The sequence below is a fragment of the Chelonia mydas genome, chromosome 6 (genome assembly GCF_015237465.2).
Source record: "Chelonia mydas isolate rCheMyd1 chromosome 6, rCheMyd1.pri.v2, whole genome shotgun sequence".
Taxonomy (NCBI): Eukaryota; Metazoa; Chordata; order Testudines; family Cheloniidae; genus Chelonia; species Chelonia mydas.
This window is the reverse complement of record NC_051246.2, coordinates 90,758,553-90,773,113: the sequence shown is the minus strand read 5'-3', so window position 1 is coordinate 90,773,113 and position 14,561 is coordinate 90,758,553. Positions and strand designations below refer to the sequence as shown.

At 43.4% G+C, this 14,561-nt stretch overlaps 1 protein-coding gene across 3 annotated transcripts in view; it reads right to left on the bottom strand.

Annotated features, from left to right (window-relative positions):
* YLPM1 (YLP motif containing 1) overlaps window positions 1-10,473 on the bottom strand; it is a 59,798-nt gene extending 49,325 nt beyond the window's left edge. The window contains exons 1-3 of one of the 3 annotated variants that reach the window (XR_006291428.1): window positions 9,312-10,472; window positions 2,843-3,091; window positions 1,039-1,233 (exon numbers count right to left, since the gene is read on the bottom strand). Coding sequence is in view for 2 of the 3 variants with exons in the window: in XM_043548151.1 (XP_043404086.1) it covers window positions 1,039-1,233; window positions 2,843-3,091; window positions 9,312-10,325 (1,458 nt within the window). In the remaining variant the exon portion in view is untranslated. Of the gene's footprint in view, window positions 1-1,038; window positions 1,234-2,842; window positions 3,092-9,311 lie in introns of all 3 variants that reach the window. The other 2 variants (XM_043548151.1, XM_037900694.2) reach the window with 2 other exon arrangements.
* Window positions 10,474-14,561: the final 4,088 nt, after the last annotated feature.

Here is a 14,561-nt window from a genome sequence, read left to right as displayed (position 1 = left end):
TGGGAATTAGGAGATCAGGATTCTGTTCCCAGCTCTCTCACAAACCTGCTATGTGACCTTGAGTGAGTTACTTTCCCTCTCAGTGCCTGTTTCACTTCTTACTCTTTGTCTGGTCTGTCTTGTCTATTTAGAATGTAAATTCTTTCAAGCAAAGAGTATCTCTCACCAGGTGTACATAACACTCCTAGCACAATGGGGGTTCAATCTTAGTTGGAGTCTCTAAGTGCTACTATAATAATTTGGAGTTTTTTAAGGGCGAATACTGCCCCTCTTGCAAAGAAACTGGGAAGGCACAGGCTCTCCCCTAACTCCCAACAATCCCATGATCTACTTAATTACCCAACACCATCCTAGTGACCCCAGCTAGCAATACTCTTATACTCTGAAGCATGAAGATTTACAACAATTAGTTTTATCTGAATTGGCTATTCTGATAGATGTCTAATCTATTTTTAATCTTACTAATCTATTAATATCAATAATATCCTTTGGCAGTGAGTTCCATTATTAGTTATACTTTACCTAAATATTTCATTTATTTTGGCTTTTACATTGTCTTTTTGAATATCCTCTTTTTCTTGTATTGGAGGACACAGTAAATAAGGGCACCCAACCAGCTCTTTCTGTTCCTGCCATTTTAAGTAACCTTTTCTTTTCTAAACTAAGCTGTCCTACTGTAAAATTTTCAAAGACACCTAGGTCCCATTTTCAAAAGTAACAGGCTCTTAGGAGCCTACAGTGCTCCTTAGACGATTTTGAGAATTGTATCCCATGTCAATAAATAGTCTTTTTAATTATGCCTCATATGAAACTGCTCCCATCAACATCTCTAAATATTCTTGTTACTCTTCAACTGAGACTGGAAAGTAACTTCTCAGGGAAGGGGGAAGCTAAGTCTTTGCCCATGAACAACGATTAATGAGAGAGCAAGGCAAACAAGTCAGCCAGAAGAAATTATTGTACTACATACTTCTTATCAGACCATGAGTGTTACATCATCCAAGAGGTATACCAAATGCCAGTTTCTCAATGACTAACCTGTGGGGGTGGTGGCTGTTGTATAATCTGCTGGTACTTCTGTAGGATCTGTTGCAGTTGGGCATGCTTCTGCATTATTCTCTGATACTGAAAGCCAACTCGATGGTGTGGATGCTGCTGCCACTGAGCTGCTGCCACCTGCAACTGCTGCAACCTCAAATCTTCCTCAGAGTCCTCAGGAGGTTCAATATTCAGCTAAAGATAAATAAAATTATTATAACTAAGGGAAAGCTCATTCAAGCACAACACCTAAACAAGCTTACTTTTGGGTAAGGAATGGTGTCCCTAGCCTCTGTTTGTCAGAGGGTGGAGATGGATGGCAGGAGAGACTAGGTCATTACCTGTTAGGTTCACTCCCTCTGGGGCACCTGGCATTGGCCACTGTTGATAGACAGGATATTGGGCTGGATGGACCTTTGTCTGACCCAGTATGGCCACTCTTATGTTCTTAAGCATAACCAAATTCACAGAAGTTTCATGGCAGTTAATAATTCTGTGATCCTGAATTTTGGTGTTCTGACTTTCTGTGACACTATCAGAATAGATGATTTTGTTTATCTTCTTCAATAAGGGGAATAGTTCAAGCCAAAAATCAGATTTGAGAGAATTTGCCTGCATATTCTAAGTAAAAACCATCACTATGCAAATGGGCAGAAACGTTTTTGGGCAAAACTTCTTGGCTATTTGGCACAGACTATGACCCCACTCTTTAACAAAGGAATCATTATCTTTCAAGGTCTGGAGTGGAAGGCAAAATCACCACTCTCCTTTCCAGCACTTAACAGGAAAGTAATATGCATCTCAGCTAAAAATTGGAATGATTAATTAAATCAAAATCCAAACTATGCCAAAATTCTGGTGTGTTTGGATTTAGTATTCTGGTTCAGGCCTGAGCTATTAAGTTCAGATGCATGTCTTGGTGATAGAGGCATTAGATTGAATGTGGGGTACTAGCTCAGGCACATCTCTAATCCTGACTGCAAGATGTATACATGCAGCTGCAAAGGGGAAAGGTACTAATACCTTCCAATTCAGCAAGTAGGATGAGCAAATCATACAGAGGGACAGAGGTAAAAATCTTGAACGCTAACAAGGAAAAGTCATTCAGGGATTTCAGGTTAAGGAACTAGGGAGCACGAGATTAGCCAATTGGGACTACAGTAATTCATTCATTTCCCTTATCCTCTTTTCTTTAAAATAATTCACTTTTTCTGAGATATGTCATCTGACCTACTGGCATTAGAGACAAATATGGTTCATAATCTCTGAACACTATTCACTTCACCATGGCAGGGAGCATGGGTCCCAAATGCAGAAGTCTTTCAAATCTGTAGGAGAAGGACTCTGTAAATGCAAAGAGACCCTACTCATCACCTAACAAAACTGAGGAAGCAGCTTGTCCCTGAAAAAGATTTTACTAGTTCCAAACCTGCCAGACCAGGGAGATGTGTACCCAGACCTGTCTTTCCCAACTGTAAAGTCTATTAATTGGGAGGCAATATGGCCTAGTGAATAGATCACTAGACTTGGACTCAAGAGGTTTGGGGTCTATTGGACTCAAGAGATGTGTGTCTGGCCTGCTGGATGATCCCACTTACCTTACTTGCCTTCTGTACTTCAGTTTCCCCACATGTAAAATGGGGATAATGATACTGACCTTCTTTGCAAAATGCTTTGAGATCTACTGATGAAAAGCACTATCTAAAGTCTAGGTATTATTATTCAGACCCAGGCAGGAGGAAAACTTTTTTTTTTTTTGAATGAATGAATGTCCCATAAGGAGTAGCATCTTTGCATAGCATACCTTAGGTTCAGTAGATGAGACAGGAGGCTCCTCTTTCTTGGAAGCTGGTATGAGGGGCTCGTTAAGTGAAGGCGGGTCAGACTGCTGATTAGGAGCAATCACTTTCCCTTCTTCTTGCTGTATTCTCTGCTCAGGTGCATCCTTCACTATTATTCCTGGACCCTTCGGTTGCTGCTGTCCCTGTGCATGTGCTTTTGCCCTCTGCTGCAGACTTAGCAAGTGTTGCTGGTACCAGTACTGTTGCTGTTCCTATAATATACAAAAAGTTTGTGAGAATTACAGTAGCAACCAGGTTTAATAGACAAAAACAGATAAAGATAACCCACCAAGATAATCACTGAAATCTGGCAGAGAAAACAGTCTCCAGAGAAGTGTTTATGCCTGTTTCATAGTGATAACTCACTTCTCTACCATCATTACAGAGAAGCAATAGGTCAAAACCCCTTATCAGGTTTCAGGCACGACTGTCCTAGGTGCTATACAGACATGAAGGAAGATGCAGTTCCTATCCCAAAGAACTTAAAACCGAAGAAGGCAAAAAACAGAAAGGAGAGGAAGGTGTTCAACATATGAGCTAAGGGATTGGAGTGAATGGACTTGTTAATTCCATTTCATTATTTTATTAACAACTTGGTATATGTATTTATTATGGAGCTCAGATGGGGTAGGATAATGGAAAAGTTGGATGAGGAGAATTGGTAGGAGCCATGGAACAGGGAAAAGGAAAGGGGGCAGAAGGACACTGAAGGAAGAAATGCACAGAGGAAAGAAAGGGAAGGGATAAATGGAGACGACTATGGAGAGCAGGAAGAGTGAGGATGGCAGCAGAGAAACTGTGAGGGAGAGATGTGGAAGGAGACTGGGACAAACAACCAATCAGACAGAAAACAATATCTTGAGTTCAGATTATAAAAAGCTGTCTTCTAACCTCACGGGCATCTGGGAGCTGCAAGGTAACCAGATGGGGACGCCAGAAATAAGACAAGACCAGCTACGGAGATAGTCAAACTCCTAGCATTAAGTCCTCATCTTTAAATATGTTCAAAGTACAGGTGCTTTATAGCTGAAAGGCCTGTTCTTTGGAACATGGTTCCACAAGGTCTGATGGCATATTCTGACATTTAGACTTTCTCTGAAGAATTTCCTCTGCTGGAGAGTTTCCCAAGATCTTCACTTTCTCCATGTGTGTCACACATAGACAAATGGATATATATTATCCATTATAAATCCCCTTTTCTAGGTTTTGTAACCAAGTAGCATTCATCTCCTCCAGGTTGAAATAATGACAAGGAATAGCTCAGCTCTCAAATGTTTTTATACATTTTCAAAATAGTAGGTAGCTCAATAAATTATACTTCATCAGGATTTTCATTGCCGAGCCCAAATATCAAGGATAAAGTTGGAAGAAACTTCCTAGTGATTATGGTTCTATAATCTGCGCACACACTAAAAACTCAATGAAATGCCATGAGCTCAGATTTAAAATAAGATACAAAAGGAACTAAATTCTAACTTTATAAATTCAGAATACTGAATGTTTACTAAAAATGTATACCGAAATCCCATTCATCAAGAGAATTTATATAGCTTTTATAAGAACACTAGCAAAATACAGGGGACAGAGATTGGTATTTTATAGCCATAAAGTGAGGATATGGAAAAGCTTATCCTAAAGCTCATGGAATGGTGCGGCCTATGAAAACACAAGCTCAATTAGCAATTTCCCCTCTTTTGAGAATCTGTGACTGTGCCACATCTTTCATACTCTTCCTGTTCATCTTTGCTACCCACACACTGGCAAGAAGAGCCACTTCTGAAAATCCAGCATGGGAACAGCAGAGAAGCTACCAGGAACAAGAGTTTATTTTTAAATGCAGGTATGAATTCAGCATTGGTGAATGGTGCCCGATGAGATTCCTTAAGACTAAAGTTTCCAATTCATCTTCAAAATAGGTATAAAATAAGCATGTGCAGTGCAAACTTCCTCCACCCATATATCTTATGCCTGAATTAGAAGAGCCTATTTCTAGCAGTGAGCTGTGAAATGGACGAATTTAAAGAGCAGATCTATGCAGAAAATCACTTCTCTAAAATGACATTTTGGGGACTATATGTCTATGATAGGAGATGGTATCATTCTAGATCCAGCCATTGACCTCTGCCAATATCCTGAAAATCAGGATTCAGATCAGGATACGACATAGAGAAGCTCTCATGGCTATGGGTGGAGGACAAACATCCATACTTACAGCATGGGATCTCTCAGCAGCCTTCAACTCCATGTTGCATTAGGAGTTGCTTTTGCATTCAAGACTTAGCAGAGGCATGCAGAACAGCACTAAGCTGGATTTAAACATTCCTTTCAAAGAGATGTCACATAACATGATTTTATAAAATAGTGATGGCTGTGACATAGATAAATAAAAGATGACAGTCATGATAGACAACTGCTCTTCTGCCCTGAAAACCTAGTCACTTGTGAACTCATCCTATCTCCTCTCCTTCTCAATATATAGATTAATCTCTAGGAGAGGTCATACCACATAGGCTCCAATACCACCAATATGATGACACTCAGCTGTAAATCTCCTTCACAGCACATGAAGCGAGAACCACTTTATGTCCCAGCATCTGACTGAGGGCTTGTCTACACTACCGCGTGGGGTCGATGTAAGATATACAACTTCAGCTACATACTTAGATCTACTTACTGCAGTAAGTCGACAGCTGACACTCTCCCATCGACTCCGCTTGCACTTCTGTTCTGGTGGAATACCGGAGTCGATGGGAGAGCGCTCAGCGGTCGATTTATTGTGTCTATACTAGATGCAATAAATTGACCCCTGCTGGATCGATTACTGCCCGCCAATCCGGCGGGTAGCATAGACAAGCCCTGAAAAAAGTGAATGGGTGAAAAACAGATGTCTAAAGCTCAGACTGAGCAAAACAGAGGAAATACTGGTGAAGGATACATTTCAAAGAGATGGTGGGAACTTAAGTCCTCATCTTTGACTGAGGGCTTCTACTCTCCCAGTGTCAAGGTGTTAACTATTCTCGGAGTCCTACTGCAATCACTGTTACTCCTATACACAAGGAATGCAACAATAACAAGGAGCTTCTTCTTCCATCCTTCACTAACCAATGGTTTATACCAGTGATACTGAGACCTCAAGTCGTTCAGGAGCCAAATTAGCTACCAACAGTACCCAAAAGAGCTACAGTAGTGTGAATTAATTGTTTCATTTACTATAGTGCTATTCATATTTAAAGAGTATGACAAAGAAAATATTAAATTATACATAAATATATATTATTTTCACAGCGGAGTTCACAGTGCAAGTTGATAACTTAATTTGGTTAATAACATAGTAAAAGTATCCCTGATTGGTTAATTAACAACTCACACAGTGTTTTAATATCACATGCTGCAAAGAGTCCCAGGAGACACATTAGAGAGCTGCAGTCTGAGTATCATTGGTTTATACCTGTTCCTCTCAGGGAGGATCTCACCACAGTGAAATAGATATCATCACCTTCTGGTTAGATTAAATTACCACAACACAACTTCTACCAAATGCCCAATTGTGAAGGTCACACAGAAGCTCCACCTGGTATAACATACAGCAGCCTCAGCCTAACTCAAACAAAGAAAACTAAAGAAGTGCATCATGTCAACATACCATTTGTTCCACTGACTCTCCATTTAGTTCTGTATCCATTTCAAGGACCTAGTCCTCAGTTTTCTGTCCTTTAATGGCCCACCAGGACAGCAAGACTCTATGCAAGCAGTGTGACTGCCAGAGTCCAGGGTGAAAAACTTGGGGGTCTTGGTCACTACAAAATATCAGGATGAATCTGAGAGCCTTTACTGCATAATGCAAGACCCATCTATTTATGCAGCAAGTTCTTCCCCAGGATGGTAATAAAAAAAAAAAAAAAAAAAAAGCCTGGTGATGCTCATGGAAGAAAATAACAGAGATGATAAGCAAGGATAAGGAAAACAATACAGCAGCCCAGAACACAGGGCTGTGAAGCTTAGGTATTCTTCATGGGAAAATGTACATAATCTTTGTTTAATTTTCAACAGAATATGCACCCAGATACCAAAGTGAACGGCATGCTATAAATAAATTTTGGTAGATACTTCACTTATTAAAGCTATGTCTACACTAGAGAGCTTACAGTGGCACAGCTGTACCGATGCAGTTGCGCCGCTGTAAGCTCTCTCGTGTAGCCTCTCTATGCTGATAGGAGAGAGCTTGCCTGTCGTCATTATGAAACCACCCCCAATGAGCAGCGGTAGCTATGTCAGTGGCAGAAGCTCTCCCGGCGACTTATGTGAGTGTAACTTATGTCACTCAGGGGAGTGGTTCTTTCACATCCCTGAAAGACATAAATTATACTAACATAAATGGTAGTGTAGACATTGCCTAAGTCAGGGGTTGTCAAATTGGCAGTTGGGACCCCTCAGGGGGTCACGAGGTTATTACAAGGGGGGGAGGGGTTGCGAGCTGTCAGCCTCCACCCCAAATCCTGCTTTGCCTCCAGCATTTATAATGGTTTTAAATATATAAAAAAGTTTTTTTAATTTATAAGAGGGATGGGGGGTCACACTCAGAGGCTTGTTATGTGAAAGGGATCACCAGTACAAAAGTTTGAGAACCACTGGCTTAAGTGTTTCTGAAAAGATATACCTTGCCATAAGGAGACACAGGAACCTTATTTTCATTGTGTTAGACTGTGCTGCAAAATGTGTCACATGGCATGGGACTCTAAACCAAAATCACACACAGAGATCTGTCAATGTTACACAGTGGAAGACAAATAATATAACAAAGAATTACAAATGACAAATTGCAATTTCTTGCATAATCTACTGAATATGTGGGGGGAGGGGGGAAAGCAGCATTCTGTTTGGCTATGGACACTGTTACTACAGGAGATAATCAGAAAATTATCTTCTGCCTAGACTAGATTGTCATTAATTAAAAAAGAGAAAGATTCCATAACTCTTCTTCCGCAGATCAATAGAAGTTATACTATTTCAATGTTCAATCTTTACGACCCTTTAGGTACCACTTTCTTTTTAAATTAACATTTAATTTTGTATTGTATCAAATTCAGTAAACTACAATGCAAAGTTAGGGCAAAAAATCAGAAAATGCAAAAGGTAGCAGTGTTTATTCAGTCACAACTCTGCTCCCCTAAGTATGCATTGCAATAATTCATTAATTATGACTATGTTCTTTCAGATGTATGTATGGTTGTCAAAATAATTATTGTATTGTATTATTTTAAAAATAGTATAGCTTAATGAAATTACAGACACTATCATAATGGATAGCAACAAAGCGAGGGGGAGCATGTTAACATTTAATATTCAACCTCCTAAAATCCAGCACTTTGAGTGCTCAGTTATTGAACGAGAATACTGAATCTACATCTAATTTACTATTTTGTTTTGAGGGGAGGGAGATTAAAGAAAAAATTAATACAAGAGGAGTCCCCATTTCTATAGAAGTAAAAAACCAGCTAGTGCCTATCAATAACGTTATAGAAGTGCCCACCTACGACATAAGTGTTTTTAACAGTAAAAAGTATATTTTTCACTCCCACCAAATTCAAAAACTTTTGAAAAGACTTTCCTCAAGTGCTTCATAAAAGTTCACCTTTAGGAAGAGATCAAGCATGAACACATTTAGGCCAAAGTCTGACTATTTCTGAAAACTGAACAAACAGGCATCTACGGTCTATAATGGAAATACTTTTGTAACCTTAACTATTGAAGGTATGGCCAATTTGCACTGTTATAGCATTTGTGTTCATAAACAACTGAAAAAATATTACTGTAAGAGAAAAATCAAAACAAGAAACTATACAAAACAAAACCAGGTGGCAATCCTACAAAATACCAGTGGACTGCTGCATTGGTATGGAGGGCCCAATGAAGTCAATAGGGATCCGTGCAGTTCATCTGCACAATGTACTTTGCACGATCGGGGCCCTAAAAGTCTGAAAAATCCAGTAAGGGGATAAAGTTCAGTCAAGGCTGAAACATCCCATTGTGCTTGGGAACTGCTGGCTCTTGAAAACCAACTACTACAGGATACAAAATGACAGGTTTCAGAGTAGCAGCCCTGTTAGTCCGTATTCACAAAAAGAAAAGGAGTACTTTTAGTCTCTAAGGTGCCACAAGTACTCCTTTTCTTTTTGAGGATACAAAATGTACATTCAACTGGAGTTTATGGAATTTTAGTCTCATCTGTACCATTCCTGGCTTTTGTGAGCTGAAGCCAAAAATTTTGTTTTATTTAAACAAATTCGTTTATTGTTTCTCTATTTTATCTGTCTTTAGTTGAGCATCTTTACAACCCACACTACATCTGTAAATGATCAGTTCCCATCACTACCTTTTCCAAACTGGAGCCACGCTTGGCACCAAAGCACAGGCTGGACAGTTTGTTCTTACCTGGGGGGTCATAGTGGAAGGGTCTGGCTGTGGGGTGCTGTGCTGGTCAGAACTGTCACTGGTGTCCTTAGCAGCACTCTGCACTGCCTCTTGCTGAGCAGGAGTGGAAGGGGGCAAGGATGACTGGGATGCAGTAAAGTGAGATTTAGACTGAGAAAGGGATGGTGTCAAACTAGACTGTGCTGGTTGGGAAAGGGATGGTTGGGAAGGGGACAAGTAAGACTGAGAATGTGTCTGATAGGATTGGGAGGAGGGTAAATAGGATTGAGGGGCAGTTGGTGGAGGGGGCTCTAAATAGGACGGTGGTGGTGGCTGGGAGAGCTGAGAATGGGACAAATAAGACTGGGGCGGAGGGGACTGGGAAGGGGGTGGCTGGGCTGGGGGAATATAGGGTTCAGACTGGGCTGGGGGGATATAGGCCTGCGAAGGGGGTGGATAGGCCTGCTCAGGCGGCAGGGGCGACTGTGGCGGAGAGGACAGCTCCATGTCCATGGGCACTGGGGAAGAAGGCAGGTGCTCCCAGTCGCTGTGGGGCTGAGACGGCTGGAGGGTCTCATGCTCTCGGGGCAGGGGGGGAGCCGGGGGCTTGCAGACCTGGGGGTCCCGGGGTGGGGGCGGCGGGGGCGGCTCGCGGTGCTTGAACTGCTTCTGGTAGCTGCGGACGGGGGGAGGCACTGGCGGCGGCGGCCAGTCGGTGAAGGAGCCGGGGAGAGGCGGAGGGGGCAGGCCCGGGGGCGGCGGCCCGGGCGGGGGACCCCCCAGAAGCACCGACTGCATCTGCTTCTGGTGCATTTGCTGCAGCTGTTGCAGCTGGGCCAGGTGCTGCTCCTGCAGGCTCAGGAAGCCCGAGGCCCCGGGCGCGGGGGCCACACCGGGGCCCGGGGGCGGGTAGTTCGGCGGCGGGACGGAGGGGGGCATCACGGGCGGGGGGACGGGCAGCGGCGGGGGCGGTATCGAGGTGGGGGGCGGCGGGTAGTGCCCCGCCGCCCCGTACAGGCCCCAGGCCGGATACATGGCGGGGCCGGGTCTGAGGCGGCGGCCGAAGCGGAGATCGGAGCTTCCACAGGCCGCGGCGAGTGGCGACAGCAGCAGCGCGTGCGACGCACAGTGCCTGCGTAGCGAGGCTCGTTGGACCTCCGGGACAGAAGAGTGCCGTGCAGGAAGTTAGAGTGCCCCCAGCCTAGACCATAGAGAGGGGCTCGCTGAAGTTAGAGCGCCACCCACCGATCAGCCTGGGCTATAAGATGGCCGGGCACCGGCGGAACAACACGGACAATAGAAAGGTGAACTAACTGGGACTAGAGCGTCGCTGAAACCCTGATCTCTTCTTCCCTCATGTCTGCTTGGACAAAAGAGAGGGGCAAAGAGGAGCTAGAGCACCGCTCAGAGGAAGGCTATCGGCCTCCATCTTGTTGGGCGGGGGGGGCAGGCGAGCGGGCGGGGGAGGAACAACAGCCTGGAAGCCACCGCCTTGGCGCCTTCTGGGTCCTGTCGCGGGCAAGGTTTCCACCCTTCCTCTCAGCTGCTCTCTCCCATGCGGGGGTTGCTTCCCCGCAACGTGCCCGGCCGTCTCTGCGTTTATCGCTGCCCTCGGGGCGCCCTAACTACACCTTCCCTGGGAGACGGGTCTCCAGTCTGGTGAAGCTCAGTGTCCGGGAGGTCAGCCTGGGAGGCGAGCTGAGAACCATAGACAAAGCCTTGAACCCTTAATTCCATCACTATGGGGACAGCATTCAGATTACAGTGCTTGTGGTTTCTTAGCAGCCACGAACTGTTAGCTTGAGTTTCACAACTGTTTAGCAATCACAACTCCACTGCCTGCGGGCTTGGCTTCACTGAAAATTAACCTGAATTATAGCTCAAGTGTTGCAGGGGCACCATTTCAGATTTTTTGGTGGGAGGAGGCAACTTTACCCATGATTCCCGGGGCTACTTGGGCATATGAAAACTAGTTTTTTGCAGATAATAAGTTACAAATTATTATCTGGCAGGAGCATTGTATCTAATTCCTATAGAAAGAAAGAAAAATAAATATTAGACCTACTCAACTCTAATACTAATATGTTCTGACATCTTGTGTCAAGTCACTTAAGGGACACTGGTTAGGTTTAAAATTTTAATGTATATTCTTACTTCGTTACTAACTCTTGAATACAACAACTGAAACAATTATAGAAAAATCCAGGTTACTTTCTATCACTCTTTTGCAGTTCATCACGCTTGGAAAAGATCATTTAATTTTTTAAAACATCCTACTAGGGCAAGGCCCTGTGAGTTTATACCTGCCTGGGCTCTAGCAGTAGTAGTGGTGTTACCCCACTACAAATAATAAACTTGAAACTGACCTTAGACAGGAGTGAAACTGACACTTTCAAGTCCTTTCACAATATTGCCAACCACAAATGTTCACAAATCATGACTCAGACTGACCAAAAATCATGAGATTATGTAAAAATAATAGATTTGGTGTTCTTTTTATTTGCCTTCTGCTTTTTGAGCCTTTTGGGTGCACCTGGGTCACATTTTGAAGCTTTCTCCACAGCCACAAGGGTTAGAAACTTCATTTTTCTTTAAGAATGATGCCTAAAATCGCCCCACTTGACTCCAGGAGCTGGGGCTTTAAGGGAAATAATTATCATGAGACTCATAACAAAATAATGGGAATTGGCAACGGTGCTTTCACTTCTATTAAAGGTGAGTTACTTTCCAGAAAGCTCTTAAACACAGCGCTGCAGTGATGTAGTTGCAGTTCTGACAGGAGAATATTTAAAACCAAACCCCAAGAAAATTCCACATTTTAAAGTTGAGAAAAACGTTGAGACTTGCGAGGTATATCGGTACCACTGCAGGCAGGAAAGGAAAATAAATAGGCACAGGTGCTCTGGGCAGCTCTTCCTCTTGAAAGAAAGTTGTAGGGTCAGATTTTCTAGTCCTTAATCATGTAAAACTTCTATTGCCATCAGCACCTCCACTCATAGATACTAATGTGCTCAATAACTATACACTTCATACTTAAACATCTGAGCCATCTTTTCCAAGGCTACTCATTTTATATGAATTGGCTCAGAGACTACATTTTCTGGCATATTCTGAACAGTTCTGAGCATACAGTGGTGCCCAGTGAATAATACAAATCATGACAATAATTGTTTACTTTATGGACTCTGTAGATTCAGTTTTGTTCTTTGTTCTGGAATTGGCTTGGGTACAGCTAAAACCCTAAGGGCTTGGCTACACTTACATTTTATGGCGCTCTAACTTGCTGGCTCACCCCCCTGAGCGCAGCAAGTCTGAGCGCTTTAAAGCGCTAGTGTAGGTGGATTACCAGGAGCACTGGGAGAGCTCTCTCCCAGCACTCACGCGCAACCACGCTCGCACTTCAACGTGCTGCCGCGTGAGCGCTTTGAAATTTCCAGTGTAGCCATGCCCTAAGAATTTGAGGGAGAAACACATTTGATACTCGTACAACACTTTCTCATTCCTTCCTTTTTTCAAACTCAGAACAAAAAATGACAAAATAAAATGGTTTTCAGTTAAAATGTAAAATTGCACAGCAGGCATTATTCTACAACCCAGCCTGGGGCAGAACCTGCCTTCCCTGGGGGGGTTAAGCAATCACCTCTCAGCTGACCCTCATTCTCTTTTTTTCTTCATCCTTCCTGACCTCTCTGCTGCTTTTCATGCTGTCACCCAGGATCCTTTCCAATTGCCTGGGACCATTTGCGGGAGTCTCAGAGAACTGGCCTTCTTGGTGTTTTCCCCATCTATCAGAGTCCTCTATTTTTGCAGCATACAGCAGAGAGATAGGCTGGTCCAGTGGAATGGGAGCTACCCTGAGAAACTAGGGATCTACTTCTCCACGGACTTCCTGTATGACCTCAGGCCAGTACATTAGAGACAAAGTTTAAAGCTTTTTAGGCACCCAAAGATTCAGCTAGGCATCTAGTGCGGTTTACAAAGCAGCTAGGTGCTTTTGAAAATCCCACTAGGTGCCTAAATACCTTTGAAAATCTGGCCTTTAGTCTCTCTGTACATCAGTGCTCCATCGGTACAATGGGTATAAAATAACAGCACTGCTCTACCTCACCGAGGGGCTGTGAGGAGAACTAGGTTAGACATTGTGAGGAGCGGGAATGTGGCACGATCAGGGGAGGAGGCAGGGAAGAGGTGGGGCTGGGGCAGGGCGGGGATTTGGGGAAGGGGTTTGAATGGGGGTGGGGCAGGGGTGGGGCCTCATAGAAGGGGTGGAGTGGGGGAGGGGCTGGGGACAGAGTGGAGGGGAGAGCACCCAGGGGAAAGCAGGGAAGTCGGCGTCTATGCCCCTAGGTGTAGTTGCAGCTAGGTCAATGGAAGAATGCTTCCTTTGACCTAGCTACCACTGTTTGGGGAGGTGGAGTTCCTACAGTTACAAAAAAAACCTTCAGTCACTACAGGCTATATCTATGCATCGAGTTATAGTGCCATAGATATGCTGTTATAGTCCCCGTAGTGTAGACGTGACCTCAGTGCCACATACAAGTGAATGCAGCACCAGTGTGAATAGGGCAGCTACAGCATTATTGTGCCATATTGCCATTTTCACTCAAGCTAGGTTACCTTGAGAAAAGTAAGTCTGCAGTGTTGTTGTAGCTGTGTTGGTTCCAGGATATTAGAAAGACAAGGTTGATTAGATAATATCTTTTATTGGACCAACTTCTGTTGGTGAAAGACAAGCTGTCAAGCCACACAGCTCTGAATTTGGTCCAATAAAAGATATTATCTCACCCCCCTTGTCTCTCTTGAGAAAAAGCAACTCCAGTGTCGATGACTTGAGTTAAGTCTGCAGTGAAGTGAAGACATGCCCTTAAATGATAGCTGCTTAGCACATCTGAAAATCAGACCATAAGGGTCTAATCCTGCAGCTCTTGCTCAGTCCTTACTAGACAAAATTATATGATCTTCAGAATTTTGACTAAGTTTGGTCTAAGTTGGGTCTAAGTAATCACTGCAGGGTTTTCCCTTAATGGAGCAAAAAATAGAAAACTAGGAATTTATTAAAACAACGAGGAGTCCAGTGGCACCTTAAAGACTAACAGATTTATTTGGGTATAAGCTTTTGTGAGTAAAAAACCCTACTTCTTCAGATGTATGGAGTGAAAATTACGTGAAGAGTTATGTATATACACTACAGTTCTGTTCTCTAGGTCTGTGAGTCAGGAAAGTCGCTGAAATCTGAGCTACATACCTGTCAGGCAGAGGGGAAGAGACATT